Source organism: Numida meleagris, chromosome 4, assembly GCF_002078875.1.
Source record: "Numida meleagris isolate 19003 breed g44 Domestic line chromosome 4, NumMel1.0, whole genome shotgun sequence".
Taxonomy (NCBI): domain Eukaryota; kingdom Metazoa; phylum Chordata; class Aves; order Galliformes; family Numididae; genus Numida; species Numida meleagris.
In genome coordinates, this window is record NC_034412.1 from 8,507,497 (window position 1) to 8,529,483 (window position 21,987).

The 21,987-nt window shown below is 42.9% G+C and overlaps 2 protein-coding genes across 8 annotated transcripts; one reads left to right on the forward strand and one right to left on the reverse strand.

Annotated features, from left to right (window-relative positions):
- CAPN10 (calpain 10) lies at positions 682–14,122 on the forward strand. 7 transcript variants are annotated; one of them, XM_021395949.1, is made up of 14 exons: positions 682–2,007; positions 2,136–2,211; positions 2,287–2,492; positions 3,767–3,898; positions 4,146–4,342; positions 4,983–5,200; positions 5,750–5,891; positions 6,347–6,513; positions 7,001–7,284; positions 7,753–7,955; positions 10,233–10,488; positions 10,825–11,024; positions 11,500–11,597; positions 13,237–14,122. In XM_021395949.1, the coding sequence occupies exons 3-14, from the start codon at positions 2,349–2,351 to the stop codon at positions 13,392–13,394; spliced, it is 2,199 nt and encodes a 732-aa protein (XP_021251624.1). In that variant the 5' UTR covers positions 682–2,007; positions 2,136–2,211; positions 2,287–2,348; the 3' UTR covers positions 13,395–14,122. The 7 variants fall into 7 exon arrangements, with proteins under 7 accessions (XP_021251624.1, XP_021251622.1, XP_021251626.1 ...); XM_021395947.1 differs by having other exon boundaries at positions 683–2,007; positions 2,136–2,492; XM_021395951.1 differs by lacking the exon at positions 2,136–2,211 and having other exon boundaries at positions 683–2,007.
- Positions 14,078–20,811, reverse strand: LOC110398380 (cytochrome P450 2J2-like). Its single transcript, XM_021395956.1, has 9 exons — positions 20,420–20,811; positions 19,496–19,658; positions 19,216–19,365; positions 17,514–17,674; positions 17,174–17,347; positions 16,802–16,943; positions 16,075–16,262; positions 15,625–15,766; positions 14,078–15,407 (listed from the first exon to the last, which is right to left on the reverse strand). The coding sequence occupies exons 1-9, from the start codon at positions 20,699–20,701 to the stop codon at positions 15,229–15,231; spliced, it is 1,581 nt and encodes a 526-aa protein (XP_021251631.1). The 5' UTR covers positions 20,702–20,811; the 3' UTR covers positions 14,078–15,228.

A 21,987-nucleotide genomic window follows, 5' to 3' on the forward strand; every position in this document is an offset into this window, starting at 1 on the left:
GGATGACCCAATTTAAATGACATTGAGTTGCTGAAGATGCAGGTAGATTGTCCTAGATCTTAAGTAGACGCACTTCTAATAATGCATAGGGAAGCATCAGCTTCTTGCTTTGTTTTAATTCTGGCACCTTGTGCTGCCTTGCTGCGTGCTGTGGGTAGCCACCATGGAAGTTTGGAGCTGTGCTCTGTCTCTTCAGGCCCTGCTATCTTAATGGAAGAAGACAGTGTGTCTTCCTGGTAGCTGAAGAGAGCAGTGTGCTACCAGTCTTGTGTGGTATGGAAGAAGTCTCTGAGTATAGAACTCAAATCCTCTCTCCAAAATCTCCCTTAAGCAGCAGTAGGACATTGTGTGCTGCTGCTCTGACATGGAAGCAACCACCATAAGCTTAGTAGCATTGCAGTGACTAAGCCTGTGCCTTCCTAAGCCTGTTATCAGGATCAAAAGAATGGGAAGAATTCCTCTGTGTAATTTAGAGGACTTATGTGTGTCTCCATTTCCAAACTGCACATACACTCAGATCCCTTTTAGTGGTCTCCCTGACCTTGAACTGCCTGCAATTGAAAATAAATGACAGAAGTGGACAAGAAGTTGATTCAATTCCGAAACTGGGGGAAAAAAAAAATCATTAAAATACCATGTCAAAGGATAGGGTTTATTTGCATGGCAATGAGCTGGCTATTTCACTGGGTGCAAATCCCTCTTAACTCTGAATTTCCATAGCAACTGGACTCAGCCTATTGGTGTCTGCTTTGCTGGAGGAAATATAAAGCACCTGCATCAAGTATTCTGAGAAGCAGGCTGGCTAAAGGGTAAGTGTCATGTTGTCTTAAAACATTCTTTTAGGATTTGCTACCTAGATAGGCCTGTGTTTCTGCCTTCAGGAATAGTTTAATCCAGCAGGATTGCCAAGAGGTAACAGAGAAAATGGCAGCTTGTTGCCCAGAGGGCTTTGGATCAATGGAGCACTACGGTGCCAGCTGCATAATGCCAACGTTGCAGCCAGGGCAAGGGAAGCATGGCAGATGTTTCTGAGATGAACAAACTTTTCTCTAGAAGACAGATAACAGCATTATAAATACAGATCCATGTTTAGCTAGCTCACTGTTCCAGGTAGCACCTACTACATTCACACTGTTAAAGAAAGCAGCGTGAGCTATAACTGAATTAAATTTATGCAGTTCTGTGATCGCTGTTGCCTAAAGAAAGCAGGGAGGAGGGTGAAGTCCCAGGGATGAGATCCTCTCTGTTCCTCACACAGAGGCCCATTTTCCCCAGCAGAGCCCTCTCCCTGTGTCCGTGCCATTGCAGCCCTGCAGCTGTGTGAGCCGCACACAAGAGGGGCCCTTATTCTTCTGCCTGCCATTGAGCTTTGCCCCTTCGGGCACCAACACAACTGTGGGAAGTCTTTGTTGGTGAAATTCTTACAGGGCCGTGTGAGCAGTGGGTGTGTTTCTGGGTCAGCCTGTCCCTGGTCAGCGCTGCCCTTGGGGCTGAGAGGAACATTTGTGCTCGTTTCTGTCAGAAAGGAAGCAGAGCAGCGTGCCCTGCGGATCTCCAGCCGGCCTCTGTGCCCTCAGGTAAGCTGGTGGCACCAGTGGACCGGCGCAGGACCGCTTTTTTCTGAACGCTGCATCCCCAAGCCGGCTCGGCAGCCTGCTTACACGCCTTTTTTGGGTCACGCAAGGATGGAAAGCCTGAACGTGACTGCAGGGAGGCCATGCCCCGCGCCCTGAGGTGACATGCTGCGGACCAGCAGCTCCCACCCGCACCCCTTCCCGCCGCACTCCCCTCAGCGCCGAGGGACAGGCTGGGGACCGCCCTGTCCCTGTGGGGCAGGCGGCCGCGGATTGGCGGTGTTGACGTCACGTGACAGATTTCCGCCTTCTCATTGGTCACCGCCTCGATCCGTTACCTCTGGGCTGAGAGGAGAGGGTGGAGAGAGGCGGAGGTGTCCGGCGTTGCCGCGGGAACGGCCGCTCCGGGCATGGCGGCGGGGCCTGCCCTGCGGTGAGGGGGGGGGGGGGTGGTAGGCAGGGCAGAGGCGGGAGGGGTTGGAGGGAGTGGGCCGCGCTGGGGTGAGGGGCGGCCGCGGGGGCTGCGCGGGGGAGCTGAGGCCTCCTCTTGTTTCCTGTCAGATCCGGGAGCCCGGGGAGTGGCAGGCGGCGCTGAAAGAAAGCGGCGATGGCGTGGCATGGGGAGCTCGGTGGAAGAGTGAGAGAGCCTTTCCCTTCCCGGGCACTGACACGCTTCATGGTTTCCCGGTTACAACGCTCGTTCGCGTTCTAGGGTGATGCTTGGAAACAGAGCCCTGGGAACAGCCGGCACAGCTGCTTGGGATTGCGTTGAAAATGCTGGGAGAGAAAAAACAGTCGGTGGTGAGGAGAGAGCTGTACACAGACCCCACGTTCCCTGCCAGTGACAGCTCCATATTTTTTGATTCCTGCACCCCGCTTGCCCAGTTTAGGGGCGAGATATCGTGGTTGAGACCTCAGGTGAGTTCTGAGATACAAAAACTCAGTTGTTGTTTCATTTTAATTATTACTGTTTTTATTTTTAGGCTATTCTTGTCATGTTGCTTTTAAACTAGTACCTGGGTTTTGGAGTGAGCCATATGCAAGCTAAAAAGTGTAGGATGCGTTTCCGTAATACCTTCAATGGAAATAAAATGTTTATGATTGCCTTTCAGTACCTAAAAACAGGCTGTAAGAAAGAAGGGGACGGACTCTTTAGCAGCATCTGTTGAGATAGGACAAGGGGAAATGGTTTGAAACTAAAAGAGGGAATGTTTGTGTTGGGAATAAGATAAATGTTTTTTATGGTAAGGGTGGTGATGTGCTGGCACAGACTGCACAGAGGTGGTGGTGCCCCATCCCTGGAGACACCCAAGGTCAGGCTGGACAGGGCTCTGAGCACCTGATGGAGCTGTAGTGTCCCTGTGCACTGCAGGGAGATGGACCAGATGGCCTTTGAGGGTCCCTTCCAACTCAAATGATTCTCATTGCGGAAAGGAATAAGGCTACAAAAAAGTAATAAAATGAAAAAGTATGTTGCCTTTAGTTGTATTGCTTTGCTGCCCTACACCTCTGGGTGCACCCTCTGGGGTGACTGTAGAACAGAGACCGAGCTATTGTTATCAGATACAGTTATCAAACAAAAGATTTCACAGTTGCCCAGTGAGCAGCTTTGTTTTGTACATTATACCCCGATTACTGTTGAGGGCTGATCAGTTCTCTTACCTGTAGGCGCTGGAAGTTAAGAACCATTTTAAAAGGTCACGTTCAGATCAGATCAAGCAGATCAAGGCTCTACATCTGTAGTAATCTCTTTCACTAGTAAGCAGTCCATATGTGTTTGCCTTAGAAGAGGTTTTTCTATTATATGAGTTTGGAGATTCTTGGAAATCGGGACGTGCAGTATGAAGTGAATGGCATCTGTTCTACCACAGTTGATCATATATCTTGCAAGGAGCTGGTGAATTCAGTTGTCTTTCACTTGTTGGCCCTTCTGATGAGGTTGCACTCAGTGCTGGTATTTGTGCCATAACATCTGTATGAGAACAAGTTTTACCTCGTGTAAAGTACCTGCAAAAAGCCACAAGGCAGTAGTTTTGTTATTGCCTGCTTGGGCTGAGTCAGAAGAGGAAATGTAAAAGGTAAAAGCTCCCTTATTTTGAGTAAAGTCTCGGTGCCCTCCAGTTCTCCGAATCGTAGACTTCCTTAGACTGTCACGCAAGAGGCAACTTCAATTTCCCTTCTTTTAATTGCAGGACATTTGCTCTACTCCTCGATTATTTTCAAACAATCTGCAGGATGTGCAGGTGAAACAAGGAATCTTGGGAGACTGTTGGTTCCTGTGTGCCTGTGTAGCTTTGCAAAAGAGTAAATACCTGCTGAATAAGGTATAGAGAACTTTCTTGTTTCATATTTCAGTAGTTTTCTTTGCCTGATTTACGTTTGTATGTTGGTTTTTTTTAATCCCAAGCCTCTATGTGAATATCACTTTTGTCATGCTTAGTTTTACTGCATTGTGACTTTTTTTTTGCATTTATTACAAGTGGTTAATATTCAGCCTAGTTTAAACTAGTTTTATTTCCTGAAATAATACCAGTTCGTTATTTGTCTTGATTTGAGCTTTCTGTCATCTAGGTATTCCCTCCAGATCAACCCAGCTGGGCAGATGAGTTGTATCAAGGCCGTTTCACCTGCCACGTCTGGCAGTTTGGACACTGGGTGGAAGTAACCATTGATGATCGTTTGCCTTGCCTTGGTGGTAAACTCTGCTTTTCCCAGTGTCAGACAGAAGATTTGTTCTGGCTTCCACTATTGGAAAAAGCTTATGCAAAGTATGTGAGCGCTGTTGTTGAGGGAAATGAAGGGAGGTAGAATACTCGTCTGTGTCTTACATTCTGCTTACTTAAACATCTGACTTGGCGCAGTCATAGTTTTGGGCATAGATCTGTATGTAATTCGATATAAAGTATAATGGTTGCCAGTTTTTCTTATACACAGGGAGATGTCCAAAATGTACTGACATCAGATGTACACCATCCTTCCTCCAGGTTCTTTTGTGATTGCCAGCAGAGGGCAGAAAAAGCTTTTAAGTACAAAGTGTTTTCTTCACGCGTTGTGCGGAGTGAACAAAATTAAATAATTTTAATTCCTTCTCCTCAAAGAGGAGGAATGAATGATATTATGCAGGAAGGAATTACTATATTTTGAAAGCTGATGTGCAAATAAGGTACAAACGTCTGGGCTAAAGCAGCTTCTACATAGGAAGCAATGAATTGTAACCCATCAGACATTTCATTGCTTGGTGTGAGATTTATTACATGTAGTTTAGATGGTTAATTCTGTAAAGCAATTTGTATGTTTTCTCTTGCTTACTTGGGGATGGGCAGGATGGGAAGGACACAGGAACCTTGTTTCCTTAGTTCTGCTGTTTGTAGAAACGTTTTGTGTGTGTGTGTGTGTGTTTTTCCACAGGGTGCATGGGTCTTACGAACAGCTGTGGGCGGGACAGGTGGCAGATGCTTTGGTGGATCTGACTGGAGGCATTGCTGAAAGATGGGCCTTGAAAGATCCTGCAAGAAACGTGGAGAAAGAAAAGTCTGGCATGGTTTTGAAGAAAGAAGTGTTTAGGAGACTAATGATTTTGAAGGAACAGTGTGTGATAAGCTGCTCAGTCCTCAATTCCAGACAAGGTAACAGTAAAGTTCTGGGCATTTAAAGTAAACCTCGATTTAATGCTGTTCTGAGCACGAGGCAATCAGCAATTGCATACTGTTGACTCTCATACCGTGTGAGCTGCGTGGTGTGGTTTTATGTAACCTTGGATAAAGAAGGATTTGAAGATGTTGTTAGGTTTAGGATGGAGGGGGTTTTTGGGAGGTGCTTTGTATGTTAGATGCGTGGGAAGTTGTTATGGTTCATTCTGAGAATAAATAACAAAAACATCACCCCAAACCCAACCAAAAAATAGTTTAAAAAGAAAAAAAAATCACTGAGGATTCGTAGATACGTGAGATCAGCAGATGAGTTAGTATGCTTTAAAATTTTCATTTGTTTTATTTCTATATAGTTGCAAATGGTTTTTTTTTTTTTGTTAATGCTGTTTTTATACTGATCCAATAAACGGTTTCTTTGTCTTGCTCTCTTTCACAGAATGATTTAAAGTCTGTCTTTGTGAAATGATGGTCTGGATTCCTTTATGTGCATTCTAATCCTAGGTTGTTATTATTTTTCCTATTCAGGTGCAAGTGAGCTAGGAGAATTTCATGCCTTTATAGTGACGGACATGTTGAATCTTTCTGAAGTGTCAGGCAAGGAAATCATCCTACTACGAATACGAAATCCGTGGGGGAGGCGGTGCTGGAGAGGCCCCTGGTGTGAGGGGTGAGTAGGTTTGTTCTCGTTTGTTCTGCTTGTGTGCTCTTTCTGTTTCTGCAGGTGAACGTGAATAGAAGAAACTAGAATTTTATACCCGAGTAGGTATAAAGAGAGATGTTTTAAAGGAAATGCAGAATTATAGTTAGCAATTCAAATGGCCGAGTAGCATGCAAATAGCAAGAAGGGAAGGGCAGGCCCTTGGAGCTTATTTTGAGAAGTATTAAAAGATGTAGGCTGCTGTTGGTTTGTTTCTTTGAAACGTTGTGATTTGTACTTTTGATGATCCATCTCACTGACCAGCAGAATGTATCCAGGAAGCATTCTCGGCAGGTCTTTGACAATAACATGAAGAAACCTCCTTTTGTTGTCCTGCTGTGCAGATCTGCTACAAAGGACAAAAGATTGTTATGGAACTTCATTGTGTGTGAAGGACCACGTTTTAACTTTTGTCTTATGTGTAGTGGTGAAGGATGGAGCCAGCTGGATCCCGTGGTTGCCTCAGAACTCCTCTCACAGATCCAAGAGGGAGAATTCTGGGTTGATGAAGAGGAATTTTTCAGAGAATTTGATGAGATTACTGTGGGCTTTCCAGTTAATGAGGAAGGACAACTGCAGAGCCTCTATACAGGTGTGGTATGAAAAAACATCTTTCTTGTATGGATAATATTAAATCAGTGGGAAAGAGTGATTTGAATTGCAAATGGCTGCAAGTAGACCATAGCCTCTCTTCATCAGTCTTGCCCTCTCTTCTGTACCTTTTCTGTCTCTGCTACTGGGAAGAATAGAGGGGCAAGAGGAAATTGAAGATCTTTAGAAGAGCCTTTGATTCTCCTCTGAGACCCAATTACTTGCTAGTTTGTTGAGAGATGAGTGTTCTCTAGCTTAGATTTCTGAAACTGATTCCTTGTTACTTGTAAAAATCATGTCAGTCTGCCATTACCGGTCATGAAGTTCATTGTTCTCAAAATCTTGTTCATGAGTGACCGCTGAGAGAAAGCATCAGGGCTGCCACACCATGTTTTCTTGGGCTGGGAAATCTCTGCCATGTATTTGCTGGATAAAGTTAAATAACCTCCGGTGTCTGAAGTTTGCACTTGTTTTTCTTTGGTCATTAGAGAAAGTGCTGTATCACTCTCGAAATCTTTTTGGATCCTGGGTGAGAGGCCAGTCTGCAGGCGGCTGCCGTAACAACAGCAGCTTCCCCACCAACCCTAAGTTCTGGCTGAGAGTCTGTGAGAAGAGCGAGGTGTGCATTGCTCTGCTGCAGAAACACAGAAAGTACAGTGCTGACTGGGCTGGAAGAATTAAAAATCTGACTCGCTTAGTGGAGGAAAATCTGTCTTTGACTGAAGGCATGCAGGGGAAGAAATATCAGGCTGTGGGACTGCACGTCTGGAAGGTAATTTGAAAGTGACATCTTCTTCTTTCAAGTACAAGTTCTAAAGCATGGTTGGAACACTTGACTAAAATCATTTGTTTCCTACAACAGTGAAATAATTCCACTGTTGAAACTTTTTCCACCTCTGATTTATGTCCTGAATGTGTCACAAAGTAGTTAATGTCTGTACAGTCTAGAGTGAACTAGGACTTGATTCTGCTCTTTGAGTGCCATAGAGTGGAACTCTGGGGCTATTCCAAGCTAGTGCATGACATTTCAGGCTGATCACTTCATGGCTGTTCCAAAGTTTACTTCTCCTGAATATTAACTCTTTCTGTTCCGCTTTGATAATCAGCTTGCCTGCTGATACTCTCTTCCTTGTTTCATTTTGTAAATGAACACGTCTTTAAATAAACAACATTTGATTGCTTTTATTAAAAACTGCTCATTTTTCCTAAGCCACCACGCATCATTATGCATCTGTTCTAGGTGGAGAAGAAACGATTTAACCTTCCAAAGACCCTCTCTGCTCCTCCAGTTGTAGGTACCGTCTGCCACTCCTATGACAGAGAAGTGCACGTATGCTGCGACCTTTCTCCTGGGTACTATCTTGTTGTTCCCAGCACTTTCCTGAAAGATGCAGTAGGGCATTTCTTGCTTCGTGTGTTTTCTACAGGAAGAATCTCTCTCAGGTATGTTTAAAAAGAAGCAGAAAACTTCTTCAAGCTGTGGGCACGAACAGATACGTGAAGATACGTTTGCACAAGGTGAAAATGTTCAAAATGTTTCTGAACAGTTGCGCAGAATAGCCAGTGGTAGTGTAGCTTTCCTCTTTGTGTTTATGTAGGTAGTATTCCATCTCTTGTTTTTGGATGAAGCAGCTGTTAATTCTTATGTGTTATGACTAGGTGTTAAAAGTATCACACAACAGAAGTATTGAGATAAGTAGTGTCCTGACTGAATTGTAACCTGGTATCTTGAATAAGTGCATATTTCTTACAGGAACTGTGAAGTTCTGCACGCATACTAATAGCACACATGCTGACAGATTGCCAGGTGTACAGTGTTTCTGAGAGTAAGCACTATAGTTTCAAATGCAAATGCAGTGTCAGCAGTGGACTCAGGTGACGTCATACTTGGAGCTCATCTTTGCAAGGACAGGTGTGGAAAATAGCACTGACATTAGTGCTGTCTTCTTTAGTTGAATGAAGGATTGTGTCTTGAGTTAAATCATTCAACCCAAACAGTACTGTAGGAACTTATTTAATTGTAAATGCCTCAAGAACATCACCAGCATTTTGAGAAAATGCTTGGAAGCATCAGTCCATGTTATGTCCTGTTTGATCTTCCCTCAGCTTGTGATAGAAAGTAAGTCTTTTGTAACGAACTTGAAAAAGCCTTTTTTTCTGCACAACAATGCTTGCTGATCCAACATGAGCCATCAGCAATGTCAGTCCAGTAGCTTCAGATTACTTACATATATATATATATTTTAACTATAGAAGACTACAGAGATATTTCAACACTTTAAAGACAGTTATTCATGAGCAAGTCTACCTTGGTGACCACACACCTAAAATAAATGCATATGAAGACGTGATGATCGGGTAGTTGTGTGGTGTCAGCAAAGTTGTATCTTCCAATAAACCTGAAAAAATATGGGCCTGTCTAATAGCTTGTGCCTGATAAGCATGGAGGCAAAATGTACCACTGACAACATGTTTAAAAGCTGTTCGTGTTTTTTTGGTACTTTGATAGTACACTAACAACTCATATGTTCTTGGACAGAAGCTGGCAAGTCACACAATGAAGTCAGATCATTTACTCTAGAATTTGGAGGCAAGATGTCATCAAGTGTTAGGCTGTATAAAGGTCTGCAGAGCTATGAGGCTAATTTTGCTGCTCGAGCTTGTGTTGGCAATATATCTGTTTTCTGAACATACAGCATCTGTGGAGCACTTTGGGGCAAATTTTATCCTCTCATCTACTGCTGTTAAATGTAACGCTGCTAAGTCTGAAACAGGTGTCAGCCTGGATATGTGTCTAAAATGTCAATCGTAGAATATCAGAACAGCTGTTACGTGTTCTTAACTGAATGGAGAATTGGGAGTAACTTCAGATACACCATCTGTCCTTATGCTGAAATATGGTTTTGAATGCTGTGGTACTGGTGTGGATAGGAAATGACAAGTGGTGCTGGACTAGGATTGAAATACGTATTAATGTTACAGTGGTCAAGTCACAGAATCACAGAATGGCCTGGGTTGAAAAGGACCTCAAAGATCATCGAGTCTCAACCCCTCTGCTGAGTGCAGGGTCGCCAGCCACTAGACCAGGCTGCCCAGAGCCACGTCCAGCCTGGCCTTGAATGCCTCCACAACCTCCCTGGGCAGCCTGTTCCAGTGCCTCACCACCCTCACCACCCTCTGAGGGAAAAACTTCCTTCTGATATCTAACCTACATCTTCCCTGTCTCAGTTTAAAACCATTCCTCCTTGTCCTATCGCTGTACACCCTTGTGAACAATCGTTCCCCCTTCTGTTTATATGCTCCCTTCAAGTACTGGAAGGCCACAATGAGGTCTCCCCAGAGCCTTCTCTTCTCCAAACTAAACAAGCCCAGTTCCCTCAACCTTTCTTCATAGAAGAGTTGCTCCAGCCCTCTGATCATCTTGGTGGTCTTCCTCTGAACTTGTTCCAAGAGCTGCACACCTTTCTTGTGCTGGGGGCCCCAGGCCTGGACACAGTACTCGATATGGGGCCTCACCAGAGCCGAGTAGAGGGGGATCACCAGGTAGAATGGTAATCTCTGACTGAAGATGTGGTGGATACACAAACAACACAGTGTATGTTTTGGACTGTGTTCCTGTAAGATTATGTAATACTAATTTATTTCTGTCAGCTGGTTTTCTAGATCTGTGACATCATATGTGTTCTGTTGCATTTAGTTGCGTTTTCTTTTTTTTGATAGTGAGATAAAACCACCACCGACAGATGCTGCTCTCACGGAAGAACTGCCAGTAGGTGAATGGGAAACGGTGCAGCTGCAGGGATGCTGGAAAAATGGGCAAAGTGCTGGAGGCAGCAGGAACTTCCCCTCCTTCCATATCAATCCCTGCTTTCCCCTCTCCATTCCTGCAGGGCCAGGAAAAAGCAGTGTGAAAGTCACCCTCCGTCAGCACTGCCAAGACAGCAAGTGTCGGCCAATAGGTTTTCATGTTTTCCAGGTAAGACTTCTTGTTTGCCACGTGTAGGCTTAATGGAGCATGAACTCAGAGTGAGTCAGTGATAGAAGGCTTCTACAGAAACTGGCAAATACAAAAAAAAAATTGTGTGTGAAACAGATAAAGTGTAGTCTTTCTTTTTTTTTTTTCCACAGCAGAGGTTGGCACTCAGCTGGCTTTATTTTCAGAAAACATGTTTCCTCTGTAGTTCTGTACATAAGAGTGAACAGTTGGAACAGAATCCATACAGAACATACCCTACTGTGGTGCATCTGGCACAGGTATACCTGTGTTGAAAAGATAAGCATGCTTTTGTTCTTTTTTTTTTTTTTTTTGCAGGTACCTGACAGCAGTTGGAAGCCAAATACTTCCTCTTTTCTGCACTTGGAGCCACTGGTTAGCTGTGTACCTCACTGCTATTCACAAGAAGTAAGCCGACTGTGCAGGCTTCCTGCTGGAAGCTACGTAATTATACCATCCACGTACTTGCCCAACACAGAAGGCAGTTTTACAGTGATCATAGCAACCAAAATAGACAGGTAAAAATCTGCTGCCTTCTGTTTGGATCTACAGTATTTTTTAGTATGCATATTGCAAAATGTTCAGAAACAGTAACTGTAGTTACTGTCACTTCTGGTAGGAAAATCGTCGTTTTTCCTTTTCAAGTCTTTATAGCAAGCACTGCTTACTGCCTTTAACTATGTTGGAAGAGTGACTGAAGTAGCAGTGTGGTTAACATTCTGGATCAGTTGCTGAACAACAGATGTCTAGGTCCAGAGAAGATGACACTGACGTGACTCAGTGTTGCCTACGTGCACTTGCTTGGATCTATGCTGAAAGTTTAGCAAGCTTTTTAACAAACAATGTTGTTTGTTTGTGTTTGAGAAGCTGCAGTGTGTCCTTACAACTTGCTGAGTGACAGCAGGTCTGACTCAGAGTTTGTGGATTCAGTAAGATTGCGTTAAGATTCCACGTGGATAAGGATGTGGAACATGTAACAGTTGTTGTTTGCAGGATCCCCCAGTGCTTTGTGCAGAAGTGTAAGTGTACTTTTGGTCTTCAACAGGAAACGCATTCACAGCAGAGAGACACTTGGACAAGTATTACAGGAAGTAAGTGGAACAATTTTAATTTACCCTAATGGTGACGCAGAGGCGTAATCCAAGTTTATGTATTGGCTAATATTTGAGAGTCATACGTTAGTGGACTGGACTTTGAATGTTCTCATTTACTTGCTTCAAACCGATAGTCAAGCAGTCAATCTTCTATTTGTTTCTCTACCAGCAAAGTAGCAGTAGTTAGCAACTAAGAACGATTCTCTTTCCATTCTGCTCAGATATGTGGAAGTTTATGTCTGACTATTTTATAAAGCCATTATTTACTCCTTCAGGGCCTTCCCCAGTGTGTATCTGTGCCATAATGTGTATGGGAAACAGGACTGTCAGTGAGGAGTAACTGGTTGGATTTGACCTTTGCATTTGCTTTTGAAAGTGTAAACACTTGTAATGCATTTTGACGTAATTTGATTCTTTATGTTCCCAGAGGTCTACTAGATTTAATTAAATATCGTAATCTTCCTCCACCTGGTTGGCTTTGATGCTAATACCAATATCTTGGATGCCCAATTTAGAAATTCTACTGATAGCATATTATTGAGAAAACACTGCCAAAAGGAGAAGGGGCAACCCAGAGTTTACCTTGCACCACAATAGTTTAATTTCTTATTGATTTCCTTGCAGCCTGCACATCCCATCATATGGTATGTAGGTATTATTCTTGAAGGGGTGGAAGCGAGTGCTGAGTTCCCAGTGCATACAGAATTTTAACTGAGCGGAGAGGAGAACTTCGAAGGCGTTTTTTAAAACACTCTTTAATTTATCTGATTTGTTTGGCGGATCAAAGCATGCTCTTGACGATACTCTGCTTGTTACTTGGGATCACAACCACGTAGATACTCGCCTGTTTCTCTTAGAAACTGTGATTATAAAGAAATCTTAGGAAAAACTCTTGGCTTGCTAGTTTTCTTGATCTGGGTCATGTTGACCAGTGATTACATTTGTCCTTAAAACCACACAAACAGTGTGGAGCATCACTGCAGTGGGTAAAGATCAGCATGTACTTTCTTCTTGGCAATTGCTAAGTTAATATTTAGGAGGTGAGGTATGTGCTGAAGCTCTTTGTTACTGTTGTTTTGGGGAAGCAAGATTACAAGGCCATTACTACAGAGGGGATATGCTTCAAGATGTGTTTCTTAGATACTCCAGGAGAATTAAAGGACTTAGGCAAAGAGTGCAGCCTGACATCAAGGGAGCAAACAGTTTAGATTCTTCAGGGCTTCAAGACTTGAAAAACAGGAGATAAATAGCAGCTGTAGTTTCCTTAGCAGTGGCAGAAGTTACTGTCTAAATCCAAGAACCTGCAAGAGGTTCTTCTAAAGCCTGGGTTTCCAGTCAGTGTTTTCAGAACTGTAACCTCTGATGGATGCAGGCAGTCTGCCTTACTGAGAACTTGGGCTTCTGATTTCTGTGGTGCATCAGAACAGAGCTGAATGTCTCTGGTGTATTTTTTCTTTGTGTGATTTCTAATTACTGACGTTACAAGTTCTTAGTTTATTAAGATGTTTCATGGGCAAAACTAGCTCTTGGTCCTGGTTTTTAAATCTTTATTGTGTGTTTTATGTCGATTCCTTGTGAATTTCTTTTTCTCACTTAATAACTCTTTTTCTTTTCTGCCCCAATCATTTTCTTGTAGGTTTCATTTACAACTGTGATGAAAAAATGACCTGGAACTCTCATGCTGTCACTTTGAGAAGCACTGGAAAGCCGAGGAGTGCTTCACTTCTTGCTGGTTTTGCTTTTAAATGGGATAAAGAGAAGAAATCTATAGCCCAGTTGTTTTTCCACTGGTAACAGCTGTCAGGCCTACGGCAACTTGTCTGTAAAAATACCTCCTTAATCATGTCCACTGTAAACATATGTTCTTCCCATGTGTTGTAGAACCAGCATTATACAATGGATCTTCGTCACGTACCTCAGTTCCTCACAAATACAGCTGGAGGATGTGTGCATGTTTTCATTCGAGATGCAGTTTTAAAGAAAACCAGGCAATTCAGGTGCATAATGGAATAATATTTTGGGGACAAAAACAATCAGGAGGAGACCAAAGGGTGAACACAGCGGAAAGAAACTGGAATCTTTTTCTCACGTAGGACATACCTCAAGAGCCATCAAAATAAACTGGAATAGAGCAGGTCCAAGCTTACATCCTACACTGCCAGTCATACTGCTGAGCACTTTACCGTGGGCCCTTTGCTGCACTGTGTGACTGGGAGGGGGAGCAGAGATTGTTTTGCGAGTTTTCATTTAACGACCCCACAGAAGGAGGAGATAAGACTTGAAAACTTTTATGAACTACCACGTCAGACTGCTTCCCTAAATCTGTGAGGATGTGTTTTATGCCAGGTACGCCCTTGCCCTCACTGTAAGAAATATGAAGGTTGAGAGATTTTTTTCTTGATTTCTGTTAGAAAGCATTTGTAGCTCAAGGAGGATTTTTTAGATGTTCTATTTTCCTCAATAAAAACGGAGTCATGTTTAAAAGTTTTAAAATGTCTTTTATTAAAAAGGTGAAAACTGTCTATGGATGTCAAGTCTTTATTTGTTCTGCAACAGCAAACTTTCCAGCATGTTACAGCCCTGGGATTTTCACCAAGTGGATGGTGGTAATTGGAAATTAAATTAGGAGAAGAAAATCTTCCTTTAGTTTTATGTCTGAGAAATAAGTAACTTTCCACTTTTGCTTTTAAGTACATCCTAGCACAACTTATGTTTGTCCCTGCTGAACTTGGAAAACCGAAAGCATTTAGGATGATCACAGTTGGATTTTAAGTGGTCCAAACTTTCCACATTTGTTGTGGAAGTATGGGACAGCAAAAGAGAAGGCTGTAGGTAATAGAGCTCTACTGTGCTTGCTTTGACAAATACTGGTATCTTCTTCTCTTGTTATTTGTCTTCAAATAGCAAATTATTGGATGTTGTAATGGTGATTTTAGGCAGAAAGAAGGAAAGTTCATGAAAACACCCAGATCCAAGAGGTGATAAAATAGAAAACAGATACGGAAGTATGAAAGAAAAAAGGTGAGAGTATTTCTAAATTGAATGTGATTATAGGAGACCATATTCTGCCAACATTGATGCATATGTGAAGCTTAAACTGCTACATAACGTGCTTCCAGGGAGCGGGAAAGGAAGAGGAGTCAAAACTGGGGCTGTACACCCTGGAACCTGCAGGAAGAAGCAAGAAATGACCCGTGATCAGGGAGGAGTAGTGACTGTGCTGGAGCAGGTGAGCAAGAAGTGTTTTCAGGCATCCTTGCTGTGTTGGAGCAGTTGCGCCATTTCACACGTGATACATTACTGAGCACGTGTGCAGGAAGCTCTTGGTACAGATTGCTTCTCTAAAATGCTACACCTGATGAATTGTGACTGTGAGTGGGTAAATACCTTATTTGGTAATGCTTCTGAGTACTTGTATATACCTAAGGCGTGGTTACGTGAGCTCCGGTAAGTGCAATTTTCTAGTTTCAGAAAGCTCATCTGCATGAGGTCAGACCTCCTAAATAAAAATACTTCTATGTTAATTTGCTATGCTGAGCTACATGAGTTTCAATACAGATCAGATAGTGATATTTGTTCTGCAGTAACTGATGGGTCAAAGTCCCCCTGCTTTGTGGCGTGTTGCAGGCTAACGTGGAACAGCACAGATTTCATATGGATGCGGCTGCAGTATTGCTCCCAAAACATACTCCAGGTTGATTTGCTTGACTCCTTCAGGGAGCTGGAATGTGAATGCCCGAAGCAGATTAGTGAAGAAGATGAACAGTTCGACTCGTGCCATCTGTTCCCCCAAACAGACACGGTGCCCTGCAGGGAAAAGGGAAGAAGTTAGAAGCTAAGTTCTACCAAAAAAAAAAAAAGACAAAAATTGTGGCTTTTACAGTAACATACATGACTTTAAATCTTTGTGCCACATATTTTCCTCTCAAAACGTTTTTAACGTTTTAGAATTTAGAATTGTTGTTGTTGTTTAGTTGTGCTGCAAGACAAAATGCAGAGGGATGCTGAAACGTTGGGGCGTTACCTGCTGAGAACGGTAGGAAGGCCTCCTTGTTCACAAAGTTGCCGTCCAAATCGAGGAAGTGGTTTGGGTTGAACTTCCAAGGGGTTGCCCAGTGGTCAGCGTCGAACACGACAGAGTGCAGATTTGGCAACACAAGTGTGCCCTGCAAGAAGTGATATTTTCTATGTATTGATTCTTTTCTGGCTCTTCCCTTCTCTCCAGTAGACACTGTGCCATCCTGTGCCTACAGCCAGGTGCTTGGACTCAGCTTGCCCTTCTCCTGTGCGCATCTAGGCACAATAAACCCTTCTATCTTCTTTGTCATAAGGTGTTACCTGTAGGCTCTGATTTGGAGCACTCAGCTTTGTTTCATGCCCGTGACGTGCTGCCAAGTCAGGAACTGTAGGAGCTGCTATGCTACACATAGTAAATATTAATGATCCAAAGCTTGGAGAAACACGTACTCTGTACCTTTTTAATGTGAAAGCCCAGCAAAGTCGTATTCCTCACACACAGTCGAGGGACCCCCACAGAAGTGATGTTGCTGTACCGCAAGGTCTCGTGAATCACGGCATTTGTGTAGGGCAGTTTTTTGCGGTCTTCATAGCTGATGATGTGGGAAGGTTCCAGAACAGCCTCTATCTCTCTTTGAACTCTTTCTGCAGAGCAATGACAGCACTTCAACTTTTTTCTTTCTTTTTGTTCCCAGCCCCAAGGTTGGGGAATAAAAAGGAAACTGTGTTGCTTTGAAATGCCTTGGCATGTGTTTTGGCATCTGTGTTGGTTTTAGTTGATTGAGAAAATGCATATTCCCAAAGCACAGGATGATCTCTATGAGGGTGATACGGTTCTGTGTTCTTTGTAAAGCTTTTATGTTCTGAAGGGTATAAAAGTTCTGTTTGCATAGGAAATCATGACCTTAGCTAGATATTCTTGTTTTATCTCACTAGAAGGGGGTGGCAGTGCTTTCTATTAATTAAAACGATCTTAACGAGCTGGTAGGGAAAGCACCCTTTAGTTTTTTGTTTGGGTTGTTAAGCTTTCATTTTTGGATCCCGGTTATTGACAAACTACCGGTTGTATTCATTGTTAATGTTTATTTTGATCTGTCGCAAGTGATTGAGCTAATAATTACGTTGTAATGACGTTTAAAACGATGTAATGTTGAGTGCAGTTCTCTGCTAAGGCTTTTACTCACCTTGTATTTCTGGGTATTGTACCATGTAGAGCAGTGCCCAGAGGAGCGTGGTGCTTGTTGTTTCAGTCCCTCCCAGCAAGAGATCGACCACTGTCTGAACCATGTTGTCTTTATTAAACGTAGAGGTGGGGTCATCTTTGGTCTGTAGGATACATTCACACAAAGGCTCTGAAGCGGATCATTTCATATGTACAATTGCTCAGGTAGCAATGGGTGTAACTTCATGAAAATGGTGAGCAACCCACCAAAGCAGAACTCTTCAGTGCCAAACAAAGCGTGCGTATTAAAATTCTATTGTCGTCGCTTGAGGAGCAAGTATTTGTGGGGGGCATTGAGGCCTAGGAGGGGCCTGTGTGATAAACAGATACTTACTTTTGCTATTTGGGCTAGGTAGAAGTCAATGAGGTCCTGTGGATCGCCTGCCTTCTCTCTCTCATGCGCCTGGACCTCATTCATAACTAAATTGTGCATGAAGTCGTTGTATGCGAACACTTCCTGATGCGGTCCTGGGAAGCGGTGCATGAGCCATGGGAAAGCATCATACATCTGCGATTTTAAACGAATAAAAAGAAATATGAGCATTTTAAAATGGAGAACCCAGTTCCGATTTCCTGATAACTGTAAAGGCACTGCAAGAGTCGTTTCAGTTACGATGAGAGGCAACACACAAGTTGGAACATGGGAAATTCTGATTAAATGTATAGGTTCTTACCCTGCCCCAGATAGTAGCTTGAAAATAGATCACAAAATAAACAGCTTTGATAAGCTTGCTGAAAGATTCGTCCTCGCTGGAGAAACGATGGCCGAAAACAACAGCAGAAATTATATTGGCGATGGCATGGACGATGGAAGTGCGGGGGTCGAACGGCTTCCCTGCAAATACAGGAGCTACTGGTGAGTACTTCTGAACAGGTGGCAGTGAGAAAAATAAAGGAACGCTTCTTTTAGAAGTAAGCATAATGGTAGTTCAAAGCGTATGAAATTTAGTCTAAAAGGAGTCTGATCTTCTACAAGTGAACTCTACTATAATGCAAGTCAACTGGATGGATTGTAATCACAGGGAAGCTTTATTTTCAATCTGCTTTTAATTCTTGTAAAATAGGGTAATTTTTGTCTTTGAGAAGATGAATGCTAGGTCTCTCTTCCCCCACCTCTCTGACTTGTGATGGAGCGGCCTGGGTGGATTACACACGCCTTCAAATCTGCAGGCAGATATTGAAGTTTGGGGGACAAGAAAAGATACCAAAACAGAAAGGAAAGATTTTTTGAAGTCTTAATTTCTCAGTCATGTTGAAATGACTCATCTCTGTTTTGTTTTCAAGTGCGGCATAACATTCAACTATTTATATTTTATATATATATATATATATATATTTTTCTCCTCTTGAAGGCAAAAGTTTCATAATTCTTATCATAGGATCTTGAAGGTTGGAAAAGACCACTATGATCATCTAGGCCAACCATCGACCCATCACTGCCATACCCACCAACCCACCTTCCTTATTTTACAGGATGGAACATAGCTCCTGTTTAAAAGGGTTAAAGTAAGCACAGGGGTGAAATCTAGAAAAATAATCAAGTACGTGTGCTAAAGGTGAGGACAACCTTCAAACTGTCCTAAGGAAAATGGTCCGCTATGCATCTCTGACTTCAGTCTGACCCTTGTTCTGTTTCTTCAAAAGAGTAAACGCAACTACTGGGTTCAATATAGGGAAGAAATGCATGGAAGTAAAGATTTGGGCTGTACCCAGGCCTCACACCAGCTGGTGTGCTCCTTTCTTATGCATCCACTGACCTTTGAAATGCTGCTCTCAGAAGTCAGTAGGGCCATTCTGCTATTTCTAGGGCTAAATGAGTTGGTGTCAGACCTTGGCAAACCTCTCTGTGCTTTCACGTCAGTGTGAAATGTGATGTGGGTGAGGGATTCAGCTGTTCAGAATATTTATATTTGGCTGCTTTATTCTGGCATATTGCTAAACTTCTACCGGTTTCTATTTCCTTCAAACCCTACAAAGGGGTTTTGTTGGACAATGGAACGGTGTGTTCCTTGTGCTGGGCTTCTCTCTGCCAAATTGTAGAGGTTTGCTGCCCAGCAGGCCACAAATTCTGTCTTTTATGGATGAAAACGTACAGTTTTTCTATCCTCCTTGAATGTAAAAATTGTTACCAGCTGTTCCCGAGGTGATGTTGATAATAAACATTTTTTACTATCCTTATTAAAAAAAAAACAGCATCATATTGCCAGCTGTGCAGACAAAACATTTTTTTCAAGAATGCAATTAAAAAGCCAGTAAAATCTCACTAATGGGAAAGATATCTTTATTGCTTGTTAAAAATGTGTTGTGAAACTTTAATTCCCCTAATCCACTGTATTGCAGAAAACACGCCAAGTCTTATTTTTCTAGTGAATTTACCTTTTGTGTTCGCAAAGAAACCCAGGAGGTGAGAGGCCTCTGTTTGAATTTGATGCTCCAAGATGTTCTTCCCAAATCCTAGGCTCCGTATAATGGTCATCCCAAAGCGCCTCTGTTGCTTCCAGGTGTGCCCGCTTGTAAGAAAAATGCCTGAAGAACACAGAAACTTTGATTTCAGTGCTGGGCAGGGAAATCCTTTCACTGCAGGAGGCAGAACTGGGTTTGGATTGGGTTATAGTTCGCTAACAAAAAGGATATGCATATTTTGGTATTGTAACACCTTTTTCGCCCATCATGTCCCTGTAGAACGGGGTGAGAGGTCTTCCAGAAGTCTCCTCTGAATGGGTGACAATGCCATCTTTTACTGCTTTGTACCCATTCAGTACAACCACGGGAGTCTGTCCCATCCACACTGTGTAGATGTTTCCATAGACGCTGGTTAACTGAAGAGTTAATAACAGCACATCAATGAATAGGAAACAGAATGCATTCACATAAATATTCATTTTAAGAATCGAAGAAGAAATGAATGCGTGCAAAATGCCAAAGCTTTTCTGTTTTCTTTTACAAATGAAAGTTGACAATAATTCTTTTTTCTTCCAGCTTCCAAAGAGAGAAAAGAATTGCTTTTGCATTCCTTCCTGTAGCTTTCCCACTATTGTTCCTACTTGCCTCTGTTGTCTTTCCCCAGGTAATGCTTTTATTTTTCCTTAAAGTAATTTGATGCAAGTCTTTTACTTTAGTTTTAGTTGGCTTATGAAGAGCTTATGCTGTGAGCAGAACAAGAATTCATTTTTCTTCCGGCTTCATTTTAATAACCAAAAGTCAGGAAGGCATTTTTTATTATACAAATACAAAAAGAAGGGTCAGTTTAGAGTATATGTTTGGTCTTCTAATGGAGATTGGACCATCGTGGCCTGGAGACGTTCCAGTGGCGTTAGTGTCAGGCAAAGGAAATTCTACTAGAGATGGCTTACAGAGTGAGAGTTATCAATACAAAGGCAGAGAACAAATATGGCAATGACATATGATGCTTATTGACATTTAAATTTAAGTTAAAATAGATTCAAATAGGTTTTCAATCACAGAATCACAAAGGTTGGAAAAGATCTCCAAGCTCTTCCAGTCCAGCTGTCCACCTACCACCAGTATTTCCCCACTAAACCGTGTCCCTTAGTACAACAGATAAAACATAACTAAATACCTTAGTGAGAGTTTCTCGGCGAAGTTTGAAGTCCAGCAGCCACAAGTTCCCAATGATGGGGAGAGGAACTGGTCCTGGAGGGAGCTGGCTACGCATCCACTGCAGCTTCAGCAGCTGCACGATCAGGAGGGAGGCTACCAGGGCTACAAGCAACTCAACAATCCCCAGCATCTTATGGAAATCTCTGCTGCTCGCTGTTCTGCGTACGGCTTCCTCTGCAAATACAGTGCTGTGCAGATGAGTGAGTGCTTCTACTGAAGTCCAACTCTGTTTGGAGAACATATGCCTCCTTTGACCATCTGTCTGTCTGTCCCTCCCTCCCTCTCAGTCTACAGTTTTCCTAAGCTGAAATCTGAAGAAAACTTGGAAATATGCGATCCCTTGCAGCTAGCCAAGCCACACCTACTCTTTTTTATGATCTGTAATTGTGATCTGTCTCAATTTTTTGACACAACTAGAATTTTGTTTCCTTTTTTGTGTTGATATTGGTTCTTGCAGTCGTTGTCAATCCAAGGAGACCAATTGTCTTGCACAATGGTAACACCTCCTGAAGTTTCTTGTAGTTAAACACTGAGGATGTGTTACTTATTACCTTTCTGAAACACTGCAATTTTTAAGTGGTTTATTTTATAGAAGTAGAAATGTGTGCATAATGCACAATAGGATGCAGACTCCGAGGAGAAAAACAATTGAATTCAAGCAGCATAAGGCTAAACTAATGTCTTCAGTGTCTTATTTTTCTTAGTTGCTATTCACTGACTTTTTCTGAAGTAGATTGTCTTAAAACTGTTTGGAATCTCCACAACGCAAAAGCATCTCCCATCTTCTCTGTTTCTGCTGGGATGGCAAAACCTGGTTTATCTGAAACCCCTTTTCCCCTTTCTCCTCCTCTTTGCCCCCCCTTTTTTTTTTCTACCCTTGCTTTTAAAAGCTGTCGAGCAGTCAGGTTTGGTGAATCCATATTCATTATTTCAATACTTTCAGTACACGTGCGCAGCACCTCTTCACGTGCATCTTGCTCCCTCTCACCTGATGAGTACCACTGCAAGAGCTCCCCTGTGCAGGCGGCAGATGTTAAGTCTGGTTATGCCAAAGAGGTGAGGAAATCAGCTTTTGTCATGAAGGCTTGAGGCAAAGCAAATGCAACAACTGCAGGGGACAGCAAGAGAACAGCACCATCAGGAAGGTGAGATGCGTGCATTGTGCCCAGGACATGCTATAATACCAGGGCTTAGGTGTTGCATTGCAGCTTCCAAAGATGGATTTAGTGTGTGTCAGAAAACAGTGTGAGGTTCTGTGCTGTGCAGGTATAGCTTGGCGCAGCAGTGTAAGCAGGTCTTGCCTGGGGAGGTGCTGCTCACACAGAATGGAGATACTGGAACAAGGAAATCGGATTGCCCCCAAAACAATCTCCTTGCAAAAGCCTCCCTGTAAGGTCCTCCTCTACCTGCTCAGTCCCACCATTGTGTTATTGGTTTCTCGATCCTCTGAGGCACATTGACTGAGATATTTAATGGAATGGAAGAGATGCTGAATGCCTTAGGCTCAGCCGCAGAGCATCTGGTACT